Genomic DNA, 17,799 nt, shown 5'->3' with positions numbered 1-17,799 from the left:
GGGAGCACATGGAGTTGTGAAAAGGGAAACCCTCTGCTCTCCCAGTGTCCTGCAGAGCGTCCAGCATGGCTCTGTCCTTCTGACACTTCTGTATACACTGGCTGGGGAAAGTGGCCGTGAGGTGTTAGGCTGCCTTTGCTGTGGGTGATCTGGAGTCAGAAATGAAACTTCCAGATCCAGAAGGGATGGAAAGAAGCATTCTCCTGATGCTTTTTCTTCCTTCATCCCCTCCAAGGTGTCTCTCTTTCACTTATCCATTCTATTTTAGCAGGGTAACTTCCATGCTGAAAGTTTCTTCGTTGGTCTTTGGGGATATTAATTTCTGTTGTTTGATGATGCACTGTGTAGCGGACACTTGGTTTTTTTCCTAAGAGCTGCTTTCCTCATTCTAGAACCCACATTTGGTGTAGATGTTAGGTCTCAGGGAAGATGAGTCTTGTCCCAGTCAGTCTGAGCCATGGTTATCCCCAACCTATCACAAGACAGCACAGTCGTTCCATTTCCCTTGCCAGTGTGAGACTGGGTTGGGAAGAAGCACCTGACCCAATTCTAAGTTACAAGACATGCATGGACATTGATGTGTATGCGGTATCTTTGAGGGAAAGATTCTAAGCTCTTAAAAAGAGGCATGAGAGAGAAAGCCCTTTTGTTTATTTATTTTGTCTCTGGACATCAGTGTGTGAGGACGTAAGGTTTGGAGACAGAGTCATTTTGCAAACATGACAGGGCCTAAGCAAGATGGCAAGGCAGGTAGGACACAAGGAATGATGCTGGATACTTAACGGCATTCTTGATATGCTGAATTAACGAACCCTGGAGCCTCCCTACGGCTGTGTGATAATGAAGTTTCCATGTTGACCAAGCTACTGAGAGTAAAAGTCAGATGCATGTCTCTTCAGTAGTATGGTAGCAGCTAATTTGCCCATTTTCAGTGAGCTTGGGTGGTTTGCCATAGTAATAACACATGTTTTCAGTGCTTATTTTTGTCAACCTCAGCCTATGATTTCATTTTGAGCAATCATTTGGGATTTTGGAAATGGTTTGCCTATTGTTAGGCTACATCTTAGTCCCTTTGCTTTCTGAGAAAACAAAGTGGAACACAAAAGGCATGTATGAGAAAAAAGTCAGGAGATCTACAACTCAAATAATAAACAGACACATGTAAGGTCTTATTTTGAACTTGAAACTTTGGCCTAAATTTTAGTATCCTTTATATGGAATGGATGTAATTCAGAGTGTTGACTGTGTTATAAAGCTAACATTGGACACTACCTGTTGTAATACATAATGAAATTAAAGGCATATTCCCAATCAAAAACACTGCCAAGTAGAATTGAATTTTAAAACTTCTAGAAAAAGAGATTATCAGGTTTGCAAATTGCTTGCTGTTGTACTACTTGATGTCATTCACAGTTTGAGAATTTTCAAAGATTTCTCAGATGGGAGATTTTTATTCTAACATTGCTATTTTCAGGGTCATGGAACTTCTCACATTCCCAAAATTCTTTTGACCACATGTTTGTGGTTCCCTAAATTTAACATTTTCTTCTTTTTTTTTTTACTGGTATATGATAGTTGTACACATTATGGGGGTACATGTGGTATTTTGATGCCTGTATACAATGTGTAATTATCAAATCATGGTAATGGTAATATCCATCACCTCAAACACTTACCTTTTTCTTTGTGTTGGGAAACTTAAAATTCTCCCCTTCTAGCTATTTTGAAATATACTATACAAATGACAATCCTCTGGTGAATTCTGATGGAAATAATATAAAATAAAAGTTTGAAGATTCCAGTTTCCCCACACCTGTCTCTGTGCCCAGACTCAGAGCTGGAACATCATTTCCTTACCTTTCACACAAGGGGGTAATCTGGACCCAGCATTTCTAAAAGTTGCACAATGGGAACCTCTAAATGGCAAGCCAATAATAAATGTGCTTGGAACATAGACTCTCTTGGAAGGTCTCCATCAGAGATGAAAAATTCGGGCCAATTTTGCAGTCTAAGTCATGACATATATTTGTTTTCATACCTAAATATTGAATAAATTGAGATGGCAAAAAATGTGCCATGCCATCTCCAAACACATTGTATTGCTTCAGTAACATATATTCTGTAGTTTTAAAACTTGCCAGAATATTTTCTTCCTTTTCTAAAATGTTAAGAATGTGTTTCTAATGATGTTAGACCACAATATCATACATCGTCAATAGGTGCCACCACTTAAAATCCTTTGCAAGAGTGTGAAAATTTCTTAGTTCAACATTCATAAACTAATTAGTATGTTTTATTATAAAACTCGCTTCATAAATGCAGACAATGCATAAAGTGATTTTATTTAAAATAGGAATACTTTCCATTAGGAATCTAGAAAAAGTTAAATTCTGTAAATGAATGCTGTGAAAAGAGGCTATGTGAAATTTAGTGAAATCAATGGAGAATGGATGCATCTTGTGGAAAGGCATTCATTATATTATTGGAGTTTGGAAAAACAAACTTTCTATTATGATAGATCATGCACCTATTCTACCCTTTAAAATAAAAAAGCTTATTCACAAATATAATAAAACAATTCTCTCTTCTTAAAGAAAAAGAAATAATACTGCAAAGAGTTATAGTGGAAAACACATGGGAATCAAAACTCAAGTTTGATTTCAGCTCTTCCACTTAATATTTGGACAATCTTAAGCAATTTTACTCACCATTTTCTTTCCTTTTTTTCACAGAGTTTTCATAAGATTAATAATGTATGTAAATCATCAGGCACTTAGTAAAGGCATTCAAAAAACAGTAGCTGTTAGTAATAGACATGTTAAAGCAAAATGCAGCATCAGCATGAATGAAGCACCGCTAGGTATAGATGCCTGCACTAGTTCCCTAGGGTTTCTGTAATGCTTCTTCCAAAACTCTTTAAGGGTGTCTTTAGAAATGCTTTAAAAATAAATAGTTAAGATCTCCATGCTTGAAGTGAGATTTTGAAGTACGAAAACAAAAGCCATATGCACGCCACTACAGGAATTTTGGTTGCAATAGGTTTTGTAAAGATTTTTTTTTTTTTTAATTATTTGTTTTCATTCTTTCCGAATCTTCTCATTGGAAGACCTTGTTTATTTTTAGTTCAGTATCTTGAAACCTCTCCATTCCCTAGCAGTGTTCTGGTGGTACTGGCAGTGATGGTGGTGGTCTTTCCTTTACAGGTGCTTGGGCTTGTCTAGAGCATTGCGAACAATGATATCTGAGTCTTGAGAAGCAGTCTACCTGGGCAATGAATGATGTCATGACGTCTATAACTCCGTTTGTTTCTTTTACAAAACAGAATCATGCCTAAAATTCCTAAGATTGACCAAGAAAAGGTTGAAAGTTGTTTACCAATTTAAATAAGTAATCTTGACAATAAGTTTTTTGTTGAAATACAGTTGAAAGGAAAGCGGAGGGGAAACACTTTGGATGGTTGGACACAATATTACCCAACAAGACCAAGAACAAACCACTAGGGCCTTGTAAATGAATTGGCTTCAGATCACTGACCTTCTGGCACTGATGGAGAGTAAGAAGAAAAACTGCTTTACAAACGCCAAACACATGACAAGAATTCTTGTTTGGAAAATCAAAAAGCCAGTGTTAGTGTTGATAATGGATATTCTAAAAAGTCATGCTTTGATGCAATCAATAAATCTGTTTAGAAACCTCTTCAAAGCAACAAAATCGTGAAGTGACAAAGGTGAGCTTTGCAAATCCCTACCACTGCTTATGTCATTTCCGCCCCCAGGACCCCCTACAGCTTTTTCTCCAGGTCCTTTCCCATTGGTTCCACAGCACTTTCAAGACATTATTAGTTCTAGAAGGGAGAATCAAATCTATGCGATATTTTCTTAAACTTTCCTCGTGAGAATAGTTCTGCAATAATAACTATATGGTTTTGAACATGCTCTTATCCTCGGGCTCATGTGCAATGAGCACACTTCCCAAAGCCCAAGCAGTAGGGAATAAATACAGGGACCAGGTGATCCTCCATATTTGGAAAGCCCCAAATACAAGCACTAAGGACGAAAAGGTGCTGAGCTCAAAGTGAGTGCTTATGTAACTTGACCAAAGTGGGTGAGAGTGAGTCTTTCCTGATCGGTCCATCTGGGGTTTGTGGTTACCTAGTTCTACCCCATAGGCAGAGTGGAGAATGGCACCATTGGAGTGCTGGTATCATGGGAAGAGGGCTAATTGAGGTCCCTTTGTGTATACGGTTAATGCTCCATATTAGTCTTAGCCTTTCACATTTATATGGGCACATTCAAGATAACCACACCACAAAAGCATAGCGTATAACTAGAAGGGGAACAAACAGATGGTTTTCCCTGGTATGACAGAGCCATAACCAAAGGGTGAGGCTGCATGATGCTGATCTCAGCTCATCTTTATTTTACCATCTGGCTCCTTTTCTAGGGCTCCCTCAAAAGGGATATCCCCAACTAACCTACGCCAGGGCCTTCTCTCCTACACGCTCAGTCTGTGAGGAAACAACAAAGGAAGTGGATTGTGCTGGTTTTCTGTGTAAGCCCCCATACCAGGCTTGTTAGCAGAAGCCTCCTCCTTCACCCAGGCTGGCTGGCTTCCCCTTCACAGTCAGGAGTCTTGATTTAAGTCCTTTTTAATGAGAGGAGCTCAGAGCTAACTCAATAGTCCCAACCTGCCTCTTAAAGGAACTGAGCTCCACGCCACTCCCCCAGCAGCCCCTTCCAACAGCATCCCTAATAAGACTCTTAATGCTTTCCTATGACACCTATTCAGTGCCTACACGTTTTTATTTTCAGAACCAACAGTGCTATTTTTCGGAACAACAGCGTTATGTTAAACTTTCCCCATTTGAAATCAGACCCCATCACCTACTGCTTTCCCAAATCAGCTTACAGACTGAAAGTTACATATTTATGTTCCAATCCATATGAATAAGCCAGACTAATGAAAAGCTTGGTCAGTCACAGATGAATATTGAAAACTTCACCAGTTTGAGCTTATTCCATTGGAGTTCTGCATCGATTATCATTTCATCGGGTGAAAACTATTCACTGAAGAGAGGTGTTCAGCACTCAAAGAAGGAAGGGCAGAATACAAGAGCTGTTTCTGTTTCCAATTATTTCGGTGATTTGTTTGGGGCTAAGTAAGCCACTTAATCTAGAAGTGCTTAAAAAATTGCTTAAATAATGCATGGGTGAGGGAAGGCTTGCTAAATCTCAGTGGTGGTTCTTTTGATTTGAGAAAGATTCGTACAGGTTCCCAGACCTGCTTGTGGACATCACCAGGAAGTCTATTCTATGGTATTCTCTTTGTCCTTGTTTCCAACTGATAGTATTCTTCAAATACAGAGTGGCACGTTAAAAAATATTTATAGCACAAATTTCATTCTGATTCATGATTGGAGCAAATATCTGCCCTCAAATTTACCTTTAGGGAATTTTTTAAATCATTTAATAGAAAATTTAAAACAAACATCTATTTTTTCCACATCTTTCATTTATTTGGCATGACCCAAACAGCCTTGCCTCACATTGCGATCAACTCTCTTCCACTGAGGTAAAATTTCTGAAACGCTGCTATATTTCACCTGTCATTTGTGTACGAAATCTTTGGCAAACAGTCTGGGCAAAATTGGCAATATCTCTTAGAGCAGAGTGAGAAGTGCACACAGCTACTCAAGTGTTGCTCTTAACTCAGCAGTTTTGGCACAATGCTTTGTGAACTGTCCAAAATCTGTGACTTTTTCCATTTAAGCACTGATTTCCTCATTATAAGAAATGACATTATTCGTGTTTAAAAACAGTGGTTCTCAAATTGCAGTCCCCAGACCAGGAGCATCAACATCAGCCAGGAACTTGTTAGAAATGCACATTCTCAGGCCACACTCCAAAATTTGAATCAGAAACTGGAGGCGTGGGGGCCACCAGTTTGTTTTAACAATCCCTCCCGGGGCTTTATTGCACACTGAGAGGTACTTAGCAGAAGAGTAGATTTTACCTACTGTTAAGTGGGTAACACAGAGTAGAGGTTCTCTTGTGCTGCTGAAAGTCTGATGGAGCATGCAGCACTCACTGAACAATCCCCCGCTTGCTGTACATTGTTGTAATCACAACTTAAAAATATGACCAATAAGATATAGAAGACCTTAAATAACCTTTTAAGCTTTTTGCCTTTACAACAGACATGCTGAAATTTCAATATTTTCTTGTTCTCACCCAAATCCATTTTAACACATTAATCATATTCTTTTAAACAGGAAGCCATGTTGAAAAGAAGGGGCGAACAATTACAGAGCAGTAGAAATGGCAGTAGAAACACCAGAGATGTGTACAGGAAGCACGGTTCCCATGAAATAACCCTCAGGCTATGCCTGTTCTAAAAATTTTCAAAATGAGACTCTTCATCTGTAGGATCTTCCCTTTCTTCATTAGTGAAGCTAATCTTGGGTTCAGAACGTTGTTATCTTGCCCAAGAACTCTGTGACCTCCTCCTAACCAGCTTTCTTCTCAAGCAAATTTCTTTTTTGTCTTCTTGGATCAACTCTAAATACAGCCACTCAAATAATCTTTTCTGTTGTTGCTTATTGACTTGGCACACTGGTAATTTCCTTTAATCTTTTTCCATTAATCTCCCAGTGTGTATCTTGAGCACTCGTGCCTTTTGTCATCTTCAGTAGGCTTTTGTTCCTGTGTGGTCTTCTCTTTTTATTTATTCACTATCTTCTACCCATACCATTATTTTCTTTAACCTGTACTTTGAGTCTCTTATCTTTGCCTTTTTCCACTATCTACTTAATATCGGACAGCATCACCTGGCTTATGAACAGGTAAGCTGAGGAGCTGGCCATAGTGGCAGGGTGAGATAAGGACAGTCCCCTCCCTTGTGAGTGAAACAGCTTAACACACAATGTCTCTATGGAAAAGAATCAAGGTTCCTGAGTGCAAGAGACAACAGACAGTCATCCTGGTTGGCTGGCGTGGAGTCCTCATGTCTTTATCATCACTTGCTTGCTCTGGCATATTGAGCCATCTCCAATTTCATGCCAACCCCCTGTTTTTATGTCTCTTCCAGCCTCTGGCGTACCCCATGCCTTTGTGCAAATTACAAAAAAGTAGTCTGTCTAGGCAAATCAATGATAAAAAGACACACCCACAGGCAGACAATTTTACAGAACCCCTTTTTGGACAAAATACAGACAGGTGGCCCTTCCCTTAGGTGGGTGTTGCCCTCAGGGCTTGGCAAGTACAGTCTGGGCTGGATTCCAAGCCCCATTCCCACCCCACTGCCCATCCTGGTGCCTTTGCTTTGTGCCAAACTACACAATCTGATCCGCGGTGCTGCTCGTCTTTGCCCCCTTTTCCACTGTTGTGTCTAAAGCAGCGATTCTCCAAGCACAATTCTTGGACCAGTAGCGCCATCACCTAGAGACATGATGGAAACTCAAATTCTCAATCCCCACTGCAGAGTTCCTGGCTCTAGAAACTGCAATCTGTATTTAATCAAATCCTCCAGGTGATTCTGATGCACACCAAAAAAGCACCGGGCACACAATAGGTCCTCAGTAGATGTTTGTTTGTTAAATGAATAAATGAATTTCTCCTTCACAATGAAGCTCAAGCATCCTCTTCTTGAGAACAGCCCCTTCCCCAGCCTCCCCCTTGCTGCTTGGCTCTCTCCTCTCCGTGTTTGCACAGTGCTCCGTATCGCTGTGCGATGGAATGCAGTGCTCTGCAAGAAACCATTGCCTTTCTTGGCTCTTTCAGTGCCGTGTCCTGGCACCCCGTGAGCGCAGAGACTGTGGTGACTGAGCTTCATTCCTGTCATCCCCAGCACAATGCTTGGGCCACGCTAGAAACCCAGTTCACATGGGAGGAAGACACAAGCAAACAGACAAAGAACAAAGTCATCACTGGGCCTGGCATTTTTATCTGCCCAAAGACCATGGGATTCCAATCAATTCAAAAACCCATTCTAAGAAAAAATATTTTGTTATTGTGCCTCAAATGGGCCATTTTCTCTTGTTTAGTTGTTTTGCATACTCATAGTTTAGTAATAAAATTTGTTTATTAAAATATTTAAGCCACTTGTGATTTGTCAAGGGCAGTATTTGTGTCCATTTCTAGGCCTACATGTAGATGAGGTCAGGGATTGGACTTAACTGGACCCTTGAGATGCTGATCCAGTCACTAGCAGGAGTACAGGATACTGAGAAGTTGACTTTTGTGGGTGAAGCTCCAGGAAAGGGAATTTATCATGATGAGAGAAGTTGGTTTAAGTCTTCCTCTCTAGGTAACTGCTGCTCAAGTTACCTCAAAGGACATTTTTATCAGGGTTTTACCCTTCCACTTCCCCATTAGTGTCCTTCTTCAGCATAGCATATGAAGGATTAGATTTTAAATCTATAAAACTACTTTACCATAGAACAGGAATATCTCAAGAAACAAGTTTCATATGGTGTTTTAGTGTTCTAAGACTGCTATAACAGAACACCACAGACTGAATGGCTTAAAGAACAGAAATTAATTTTTTCACAGTTCTGGACACCAGAAGTCTGATATTAAGGTATCAGCAGGTTTGGTTTCTTCTAACAATTTTCTCCTGAACTTGCAGATGGCTGCATTCTTGCTGTGTCTTCACATGGTCTCTCCTCTGTGCGTGCACATCCCTGGTATCTGTCTGTCCAAATTTCCTTTTCTCATAAGGGTACCAGTCAATTGGGTTAGGGCCCACCCTAATAGTCTAACATTTCATCACCTCTTTAAAGGCCTTCTCGCCAAATACAGTCACATTCTGAAGTACTGAGGATTATAGGGCTTCCACATCTGACTTGGAGGTATAGGAAACTCAATTGAACCCATTACATACGGGAAAGCAAAGTAATGTGTCTCCTGTTTCTGAGTAGAATTGGGAACAGGTTCAGCCATTAATCAGGATTAACCTGCAAATGTTCTTTCTCAGGTAGGCAGATGTGCTGTTTGCCTACCCTTTTTACCTTGATTATCTGTATCCAGACTTCTCTGAATCCCTGGATCCCAACCCAGTGATAGAAATGTTTAGCATCTGTCCTCTTACTTTTCTGGACATGCAAACCCACAGTTAACTTCCCTTCACTGTTCCTCATTTTATCGAAAATCTTTGAATTATTCCTTAAATCTCTCTCATCTTCAGCAAAGCTTTTTTTTTTATCGTAGTAAAATATACATAACATAAAATTTATGATTTTAACCATTTTAAGTGTACAATTCAGTGTCATTAATTATATTTAAAATGGTGTGTAACCATCATCATTGTTCCCAGAATTTTTCATTATCCAAAACAGAAACACTGTACTCATTAAATAATAACTCCCCAATTTCCCCCTACTCCCACCCCTGCAACTTCTTGCCCCTAGTAAACTCTATCCTAGTTCCGGTATTTACAAATTTGCCCAATATTTTTTTGTGTCTGGCTTATTTCACTTAACATAATGTTATTAAGGTTCACCCTTGTAGCATATGTCAGAACTTCACTCTTGGTCAACAAGATGGTGGAACAGGAGGTTTCTGTTCTGTGTCCCCCTACACAAACAATGATCTGGCAGCCATACACAGACAAAAGTGCTTTTGTGGGAGCTTTGGGATCCAGGTAGGAGGCTGTGAAACTCCAGTGAAGCCCAAGACCAAGGAGCTACATTTTGAGGAGGTAGGCCCACACCACAGTGACAGGCTTACCAAACATGGTCCTGGCTAAGGAGAGAAAGCAGTTTTATCCCAATGAACTTGGCTCCATCTCCTCTGGCTATGGTACTGCAACCAGCCCCATCTGCCAATGGACCTGGAGGAGCCATGCCTGCCCATGTCCCTTGTAACAGGCCTGCCAGCCTTGGATCTATGACTATGGACTCTGAAGCAGCTCTGTGTCCTGGCTTCAGCCCTACTGTGCCATGACCTGAAGTTAGTCCTGCCCAACCAGGGACCCAGCAAGAGACATGCTCATCCCTGTCCTTGGTAACAGGCCTGTTGACCTCAGACATGGCTGTGGATACAGAAGCAGCCCTGTGGCCTGGTTCTAGCCCTGTGCTACCATTGTCTGGAGTTAACCCCACACACCCAGCGACCCAGTGATATCCATCTGTGCCCCTGGTAGCAGGCTCATCAACTTCAGTCCCAGCTGTGGACCCTAAAGCGGACTTGGGTCTTGGTTTCAGCACTGTTCTGCCATGGTCTGAGGGTAGTCTTGTCCACATAAGACAATATTCTTAGTCTATTTGTGCCACTTAGGAAACTTACAAGAGATAAACCTGCTCAAGCCCCCCAGAGGCATGCCTGCTAACCTCACTCCTGACTGTAGATCTCAAAGCAGCCCTGTGACCAGGCTTCAGCCTTGCTCTACTGGAGTCCCAGAGACAGTCCTGCCTGCCCAAGGATCTTCCCAGGGACCCAGTGGGAGCCCACTCAGGGACCTAGTGGAAGCCATACCTGTCTACTCCCCTGATAAAAAGCCTGTCATCTGTGGATTTGACTGGGAACCAGAAATGGCCCCATGACCTGGCTCCAACCCTGCTCAGCCATGACCCTGGAGACAGTCTCACCTATCTGGGGATCTAGTGGAAACCAAAAATGCCTGTGCCCCTGGTAACAGGCCTGCCAACTGTGGACCCAACTGTAATCCAGCAGTAGCCACATAAGCTAGCTTTACCACTGCTCAGTTGTAATCCTGGAGGGCAGTCCCATCACCAAGGGACCTGTCAAGAAAGATCTAAACCTGTAAAGATAGGAAAAGGTGTTTGCTCCTTCAAATGCACAGTCATCAACTCAAGAGTAGTCTTGATCACAAAGAAACAGGTAACTATGACACCACCAAAGGAAACTAATAAAGCTCCAGTAACTGACCCCAAAGAAATGGAGTTCTACAAAATGCACTGAAACTAATTCAAAATTATTTTAGGAAAGGTCAGAGAACTACAAGAGAACATAGATAGTTAACTCAACAATATCTGAAAAAAAAAACCAAAACACTTGAACAAAATGAGAAGTTCAACAAAGAGGTAGAAATTATGAAAAAGAACAAACCAGAAATTCTCAAGGTGAAGAAAACAATGACTAAAATGAAAAATGCAATAGAGAGCTTCCATAACAGACTAAATTAAATAGAAGAAAGAACCTGTAAACTCAAAGACAGATCATATGAAAATATCCAGTCAAAGGAGAAAAAATGTCAAAGAGAGAAGAAACCCTATAGAATTTATGGGGCACCATCAAGCAAATCAACGTATGCATTATCAGAGTCTCAAAAAGAGAAGAGGGGCATATATTTAAAGAAATATTGGATGAAAACATTCCAAATCTTGGGAGAGATACGAACAGACAGATCCATGAAGTTCAGAGTTTCCCAAATAGAATTAACTAAAAGAAGATGACACCAAGATACATTATAATTAAACAAAGAGAATATTGAAAGCAGCAAAAGAATCAATCAGCTTTTAGAGATAATGTAGTTAGAACTAACACTCAACAAAATCAATTTTAAAAATCCAGCCATACTAACATTTTGAAATTATCCAGATAATAAATATAAATATTTGAATGAAGCATCTGAATTGATTGGCTATTTATTTAGCTGTCATGTTGCAACTTAGAGGCATCACCAGAGGTGAAGATTTTATTTCTCCAACAGTTCATTTTAGACAATCATTCATATTAATAGGTACCCCCTCCTGAACTATATGAATAAAGCAATTGCCAGTGTCTCTAGCTGCTAGAAAGTGACGAGCATATAACTGAAGCCCATTAAATATTGTTGCCAAAGTGAATAAATGTTCTCTATTACTCTGTATTTTTGAAAGCTTTTGTACCAGATCTTTATTTTTAATGAGTTGTAGTTTGTTTCTAGCCACAGTCACTCCAGGGCCTGTGTTACCTAGCTTGGCTCTCTACATCCATAAATTAGCCACATTTTTACCAAGTTTCTAGTGTGTTCTTACAGGAAAGTCTTTTGTTTACTGGAAGAAACTTTTGTTTTCCAATTTAATCATTTGATTTCTATCTTATTCATTGTGAATTTCATATGTAAACAAATTATCTCTCTTGTTGTCCTTTTTATTTTCTTTTAATGCTGATTTTATCACAAGAAAAAAACTGTCTCTAACATTTGGAATCAAAGATTTATTTTTAAGTAAATTGTCCACTAGATGGAACTATTGTTTCAAAAGAATAAGGGTGGTGCCTTGACAAGGACTTATTTCTACAACTTTCCCACTGAAAGTTACAACATAGAAACTGATAGAGAATTCATTTTTTTCTTTTCTGTTTTTTCTTTTTATATAAGTGACATTAGCATTTTATATTAGTGACATTAGCATTTATAATGTATGCCATTTTCAGTTTACATTCTGAAAATCGTTGCATCTCTGTTAAGAGTTTAGTTAAGACATCTAGATGCTGGGTTCTCTTTTTAAAAAATTTGTTTTCTATATGCTTCACAGGTTTAATGACAACAAATGAAAATATCTCAGTTAAAAAAAAACATGCCTTAGAATTCTGGGAACTTGCTCAGTGAGTCAGAAATAAAAAATTCATAGAGGTTTAAATAAAAACCCTAAACCTAAAGTGCTTAACAAAAAGATAATAAAACCCTCAAGTGAGAAAAACACACACACAGGTTAAATGTGTCTATTAGGCCTGTCTGTCAAGTTCTCAAAGAAATAATATCATTGTGTATTCACACATTCTTGCCCAGTATATACAACTGTATTTAAAGTGGTATTTTACTATTTGCTAATGCAAACAGCATAGTAAAGTTGCAAATTACATTCCATTCTTATTTGCAGTTGCTGACATAAGAATAAAAATCTCTTTATTAACTGGAATTTATGATTTTTTCCATTATTTTAGTATACTTAATGCAGCTTCTTGATCAATTTTTTGTTCTCTTACTATAATGTTTATGACATTTTTTACAGTATTTACTCAACCTCTTATAGCACATTATGTTTTATAATTAAATATGACTTTGGAATTAATGGTTAACATTATCTTTAGGAAATACAATCCTGAGGAAGCAAACTTACGCTGCATAAAAGCATTTTAGTTGGAGGCTTCAAACCTCCAACTTTATGACAAGCTTCCTCCTTACGTTGCCCCTCAAGTGCATACTTTCAACAACTGATATGAGGAAACCGGTCAGCCCCTCAGAAAAGTCTTTGCGGTAATAATTGGAAATATCAAAGAGAATGTATTTCATAAAGCACGTCTGAGTCACCATGATGTCATTGAAAATACTGTGGTTCTTTTTTCTCTATAAAAGTAGAAGGGAGATTTTAAAATTAAATTGGAATAGTTATAATACTTTCTTAAAGTTTTTTTCTAAGCCCTCACAATTGAAAAAAAAATTTTTTTTTAAGTTTTCAGAGTAAATGTTCTTTTTTACATATTTACTTAGTAAAATCTAGCAAACAAATTAAGGCTCTCAAAAACTAACATAGTAACTTTATATTCTCCCTTTAAGCCATTTGTCAAAATGAAGTTTCAAACACTAGATTTTGATTTAATATTATATGTATAAATACAAAAGTAGATCGAACTCTGTAATTTTACTTATAAAATTTTTGTGCTTTGAAAAGTCTAGAAGCTCACTTTCCAGTTCTAAAGCTAGACAACTAAACTAGTCTACTAAAGGAGTGCGGGCCAATTTGTTATATAAATGAGATCACGCTGTTGATGTTTGGCATAAACAGTAGAGGTGAAACTGAAGTCAGCCTGCTCGTGTTATTTAAGCAGTCGATGTAAGATTATGTAAACCCTGATTCCAGTGTTAGAATGATTGTGTGTTCCTTTGTTCATCCATCCAGCTACTCCTTCATTTATTAATCAATATTTAATCAATATTTATTTAAGCCTAGTAAAGCTTTTGAAGCATTCAACATTTTCCATGCCTTTATTTTTGTATGCTGTCATACCTTCTTAATTTGATTCCCAAATGCTCTACTTTTTAAGCATTATAAAACATTCTTCCATAACTTCCTTCTGCCTACTGAAAACAAGTCCAAACTCTTTGGTCTGATATGCATGGCTTTCTCAATACAGCTCCAACCTATATTTTGAGATTTATTGCCTATTCCTCCACATAACTTACCTTTAATTCAAATTTTATCCACTCATTCCTTAAACACTACCTTCACTTATTGATATTTTCCCTTTGCTAAAATTATTCTCTTGCTATACAATCACTTACATCTCCAAAGTCTTCACATACTTGAAGACACATCTTAGATTTCACCTCCCTGATGTGATTCTATTCCATACCAATGAGAAACAACCTTTCCAGTCTCCGAACTACCATTCATTGCCTTTGACTTGTGTCTCTCATATCATTTATCATTTTGTACTGCATAACAGAATCGTTTGTGTGTGGTTTTTCTCTCTCCCAAACTGAAGGAGGACTCGGATCCTGCCATACTTGTCTTTGCATCTTGAAAGCCTTTATCACACTAGCTCCTGCTACCAGCCTGTGACTGTCTGGACCATCATCACTCCTTCCTTCCGTCACTGGAAGGGGTTGCCTTTTTCTGACAGCAGCCGGCTTCCACCAGCACCTTGCATCTTCGTTCCCACCGCCCTAGGTCTCCTTTCACTGACCATTCTCCTCTCTACTGGCTTCTCATTAGCATATAAACATGCTCAAGTCTCTTCTGAAACCTTTTCAGCCTGACACGCTCTTTCAGCAACCATCCTATCTCTCTTCTCTCTTTAACAGCCAAATCTCTTTCAAGGGTTTCCTACACACGCTGTCACCACGGCCACAGCTCCTACTCCTTCTCTTCCCTATGCAGTCTGGCTTCCATCCCCATCACTCAAGTAAAACTGTTCCCATAAGGGACAACATGTTAAATCCAATGGGCACTTCTTAAACCTTTCCTCATTTGGCCTTTCTACATTATCTAATGCTATTGATCATTCTTTCCTCTTACATCACCCTCTTCCCTTGCACTTCTGTGACTCTTTGTGTTCCTAGGTATTCCCGTATGTCCCAACCCGTCTCTTAAATTACGGACTTGGTCAGTGTTACATCCTTGGATTCTGTGCTAACTCTATACACTTTTCCTGAATGGTCATCTAATCCACAGCTCCAGATGCCATTAGGCTGGTGACTTTTGTATCTCATTTTAGTTCCAGCCCAAATTTCTCTTTTGAGCTTTGTGCCTACAAAATACAGCCTGCTATACATTTCTTTTTGCATGGTCCATATGAACGCAAGAACAACGTCTACCAAACCAGATTCATCACATTTCTTCCTTTCAACCAATCCACATTGCTTATTTTTTGTTCCTCCTCACATTAAAAGGCAATACTGTTTATCAAGTTTCCCAAGTCAGAAACTAGGGTATCTTCCCTGGATTTTCCCTCTTCCTTATTCTACATATTTCAGTCAAACACTAACCCCTGCCAATTGTATCATCTACAAGGCTGTTGAATGTGGGGCTTTAGTCACCAGCATCTTAGCAGTGCCCAATGTGCTTCTGCAACTTACAGACCTGACCCAGAAGAGCCAACGGACAATTTTTTTTTTATGTATAGTTTATGCTTTAGACATTGGCTAGCCATCAAAAAGTCCACACAGATCCACTTCATATCTCCAGTTCCCACTGATTTGTCAATGCCTGTTTCTCAGGATGTATCCACCAGAAGGCTCAAATATGATCTTTAAGAAATTTCAGGGTTTACAACACTTATATGAAATGGTTTAAGATTAGAGACTCTCTAATATTAAAACCACACACTTAACATAAATGTAGACTTTTCACCTAACAAATTTGGAAGAGCTTTGTAATATTAACACTTTTAGTTAATCTATTCAATATTCACATGAATATGACAGCATATAAATGTCACACATATAAATCAGCCAAACATTAAGATTTTTTCAAGTATACTTGTTTCAAGCAAATATAGTGGAAAATTATTTTATATGCAACTAAGTTAAGCAAGTTCATGTAGAAGAAAAAAGTAAAACAATTGATTTTCAGTGGATTACAGCTTCAGTTGGAATGTGTGAGAATAGGGACCATTTAGTTGTTAGGACTCTGAGCTGAAGATGTAGCAACTTTGTGTCTCATCAGGCCCTATGCTCCCTGGGGGAATTGTGTGCTGAGAATGATGACTTTTTCAGACTTATGACAGAATCTTTCTCAGTGACTGAGTGACTCTTAATAGTAAATACAGTTAGCAGTGCAAGTAGGCTAACTGGAGGTGTCAGCCCTAGGTGTTGCTGGCTTCAAAGGTGTTAAGTGGAAACTTAGGCTGGAGGAAAGTGGTGGTGGTGGGGATTTGGAAAGTTTTACAAAAAGTTACATAATCACTTGCACATAAATAGAAGATCTCAGGAAGAATAAACAAGAAAATGATAACGTCTGTTGTCCTTGGGGAGGATCTGAGTGGCTGGGGACAGGAAGGAGAGAAAGATTTGTCTTTCATTGTATACCCATTTGCACTTCTTGAATTTTGTACAGTTTATATATTACCTATTCAAAATAAAAATAAAATAACCAAATGTTTAATCCATATTTGTCTTGTCCTTTTCAGTTTCCAAATGGCTTTCACTTCTATAATTGCCTCTGGCACTCGCCACAGCCTGTGAGGCAAACATGGCAAGTACTTGTTTTCTACATGAATTAACTAAGGATACAGGTCTCTGCCTTCCTTTGCATCACACAATCAATTAAAGCTTAGGTTAAACACAGGTTTTCTGCCTTCCAAATCCAGTGGTCTTTCCATCATATATTGCTTCCTTGGGTGAGCTGAGGACCACAAAACAGATTGGGTAGAAAGAGAAATCTGCCTCTCCGAGGCAGAATTGACAGGCCAGGCTGTGGGCCATGCAGCTTTCTAGGCCTGGAGGAAAGACTGCTACCGCAGCCACAGCAGTCTGCAGACGAAAAGCAGATCCGAGCTCCATGCCATGTGAATTAAATAAATATGTATTAAATAATGATCATCCAGCCATTATTTGCAACCTTTGCCAAGGATTTCCTACTTCTCCAAGACAGTTATTATCCACATTTTGTAGATGAGGAAATTGAGGTAGAGAAACATTACATAAGCAATATATTAGATTAAAATATCCTAAAGCCAGAATATGTCTTCATTTCATCTTTCCCAAAACCCATTCTTTTTTCAAGGCACTGGGCTGGCTGCTCTGGTGGATACATAGATAAGTAAGAGAGCAGCTGTCTCAAAAATAGAGGTGTGCATTGTGGGGTATGGAGAGAGTGGTGGGGCAGAGAGAAGGTAAGTACTTATGAAGTCCATATGAAGCTAACTATTATAAAAGAAGTCTGAGCAAAATGCCATAAGGACTTAAAGGAGGAAGCAATCTCGGCCTCGTTTAGATGAGCTTTTCATGAAAGAGCTGGGATGAGAAATAGGCATTGTTTTCTTGATTCTTTTTTGGAAAGATTGCTCTTAGGGTATAGAAACGCTACTGATTTTTGTAAGTTGATTTTAAATTCTGCAACTTTACTGAATTCATTTATTACTTCTAGGATTTTTTTTGGGTAAAGTCTTTATAGGTATCTATATATAAGATAAAGCCATCTGTAAACAGAGACAATTTAACTTCTTCCTTTCTGATTTGGATGCCATTTATTTATTTTCTTCCCTAATTGCTCTGGCTAGGATTTCTAGTACTACACTAAATAGAAGTGGCAAGAGTGGGCATCCTTGTCTTGTTTCTGATCTTAAAGGAAACCCTTCAGCTTGTCACCACTGAGTATAAAGTTAGCTGTGGGCTTGTCATCTATGGACTTTA

General features: G+C 39.0%; 1 protein-coding gene across 1 annotated transcript in view; it reads left to right on the top strand.

Annotated features, from left to right (window-relative positions):
* The first annotated feature begins 3,958 nt into the window (after nt 1-3,958).
* The window catches only part of NDNF (neuron-derived neurotrophic factor), a 67,010-nt gene continuing 53,169 nt past the window's right edge, over nt 3,959-17,799 (top strand). Inside the window, exon 1 of the mRNA XM_012645350.1 lies at nt 3,959-4,060. Coding sequence (XP_012500804.1) covers nt 3,959-4,060 — 102 coding nt within the window. The remainder of the gene's footprint in view (nt 4,061-17,799) is intronic.

The sequence above is a fragment of the Propithecus coquereli genome, unplaced genomic scaffold, assembly GCF_000956105.1.
Source record: "Propithecus coquereli isolate 6110/MARCELLA unplaced genomic scaffold, Pcoq_1.0 Scaffold232, whole genome shotgun sequence".
Classification (NCBI taxonomy): Eukaryota; Metazoa; Chordata; class Mammalia; order Primates; family Indriidae; genus Propithecus; species Propithecus coquereli.
The sequence above is the reverse complement of the archived record's forward strand: the minus strand, read 5'-3'. Positions and strand labels throughout refer to the sequence as shown.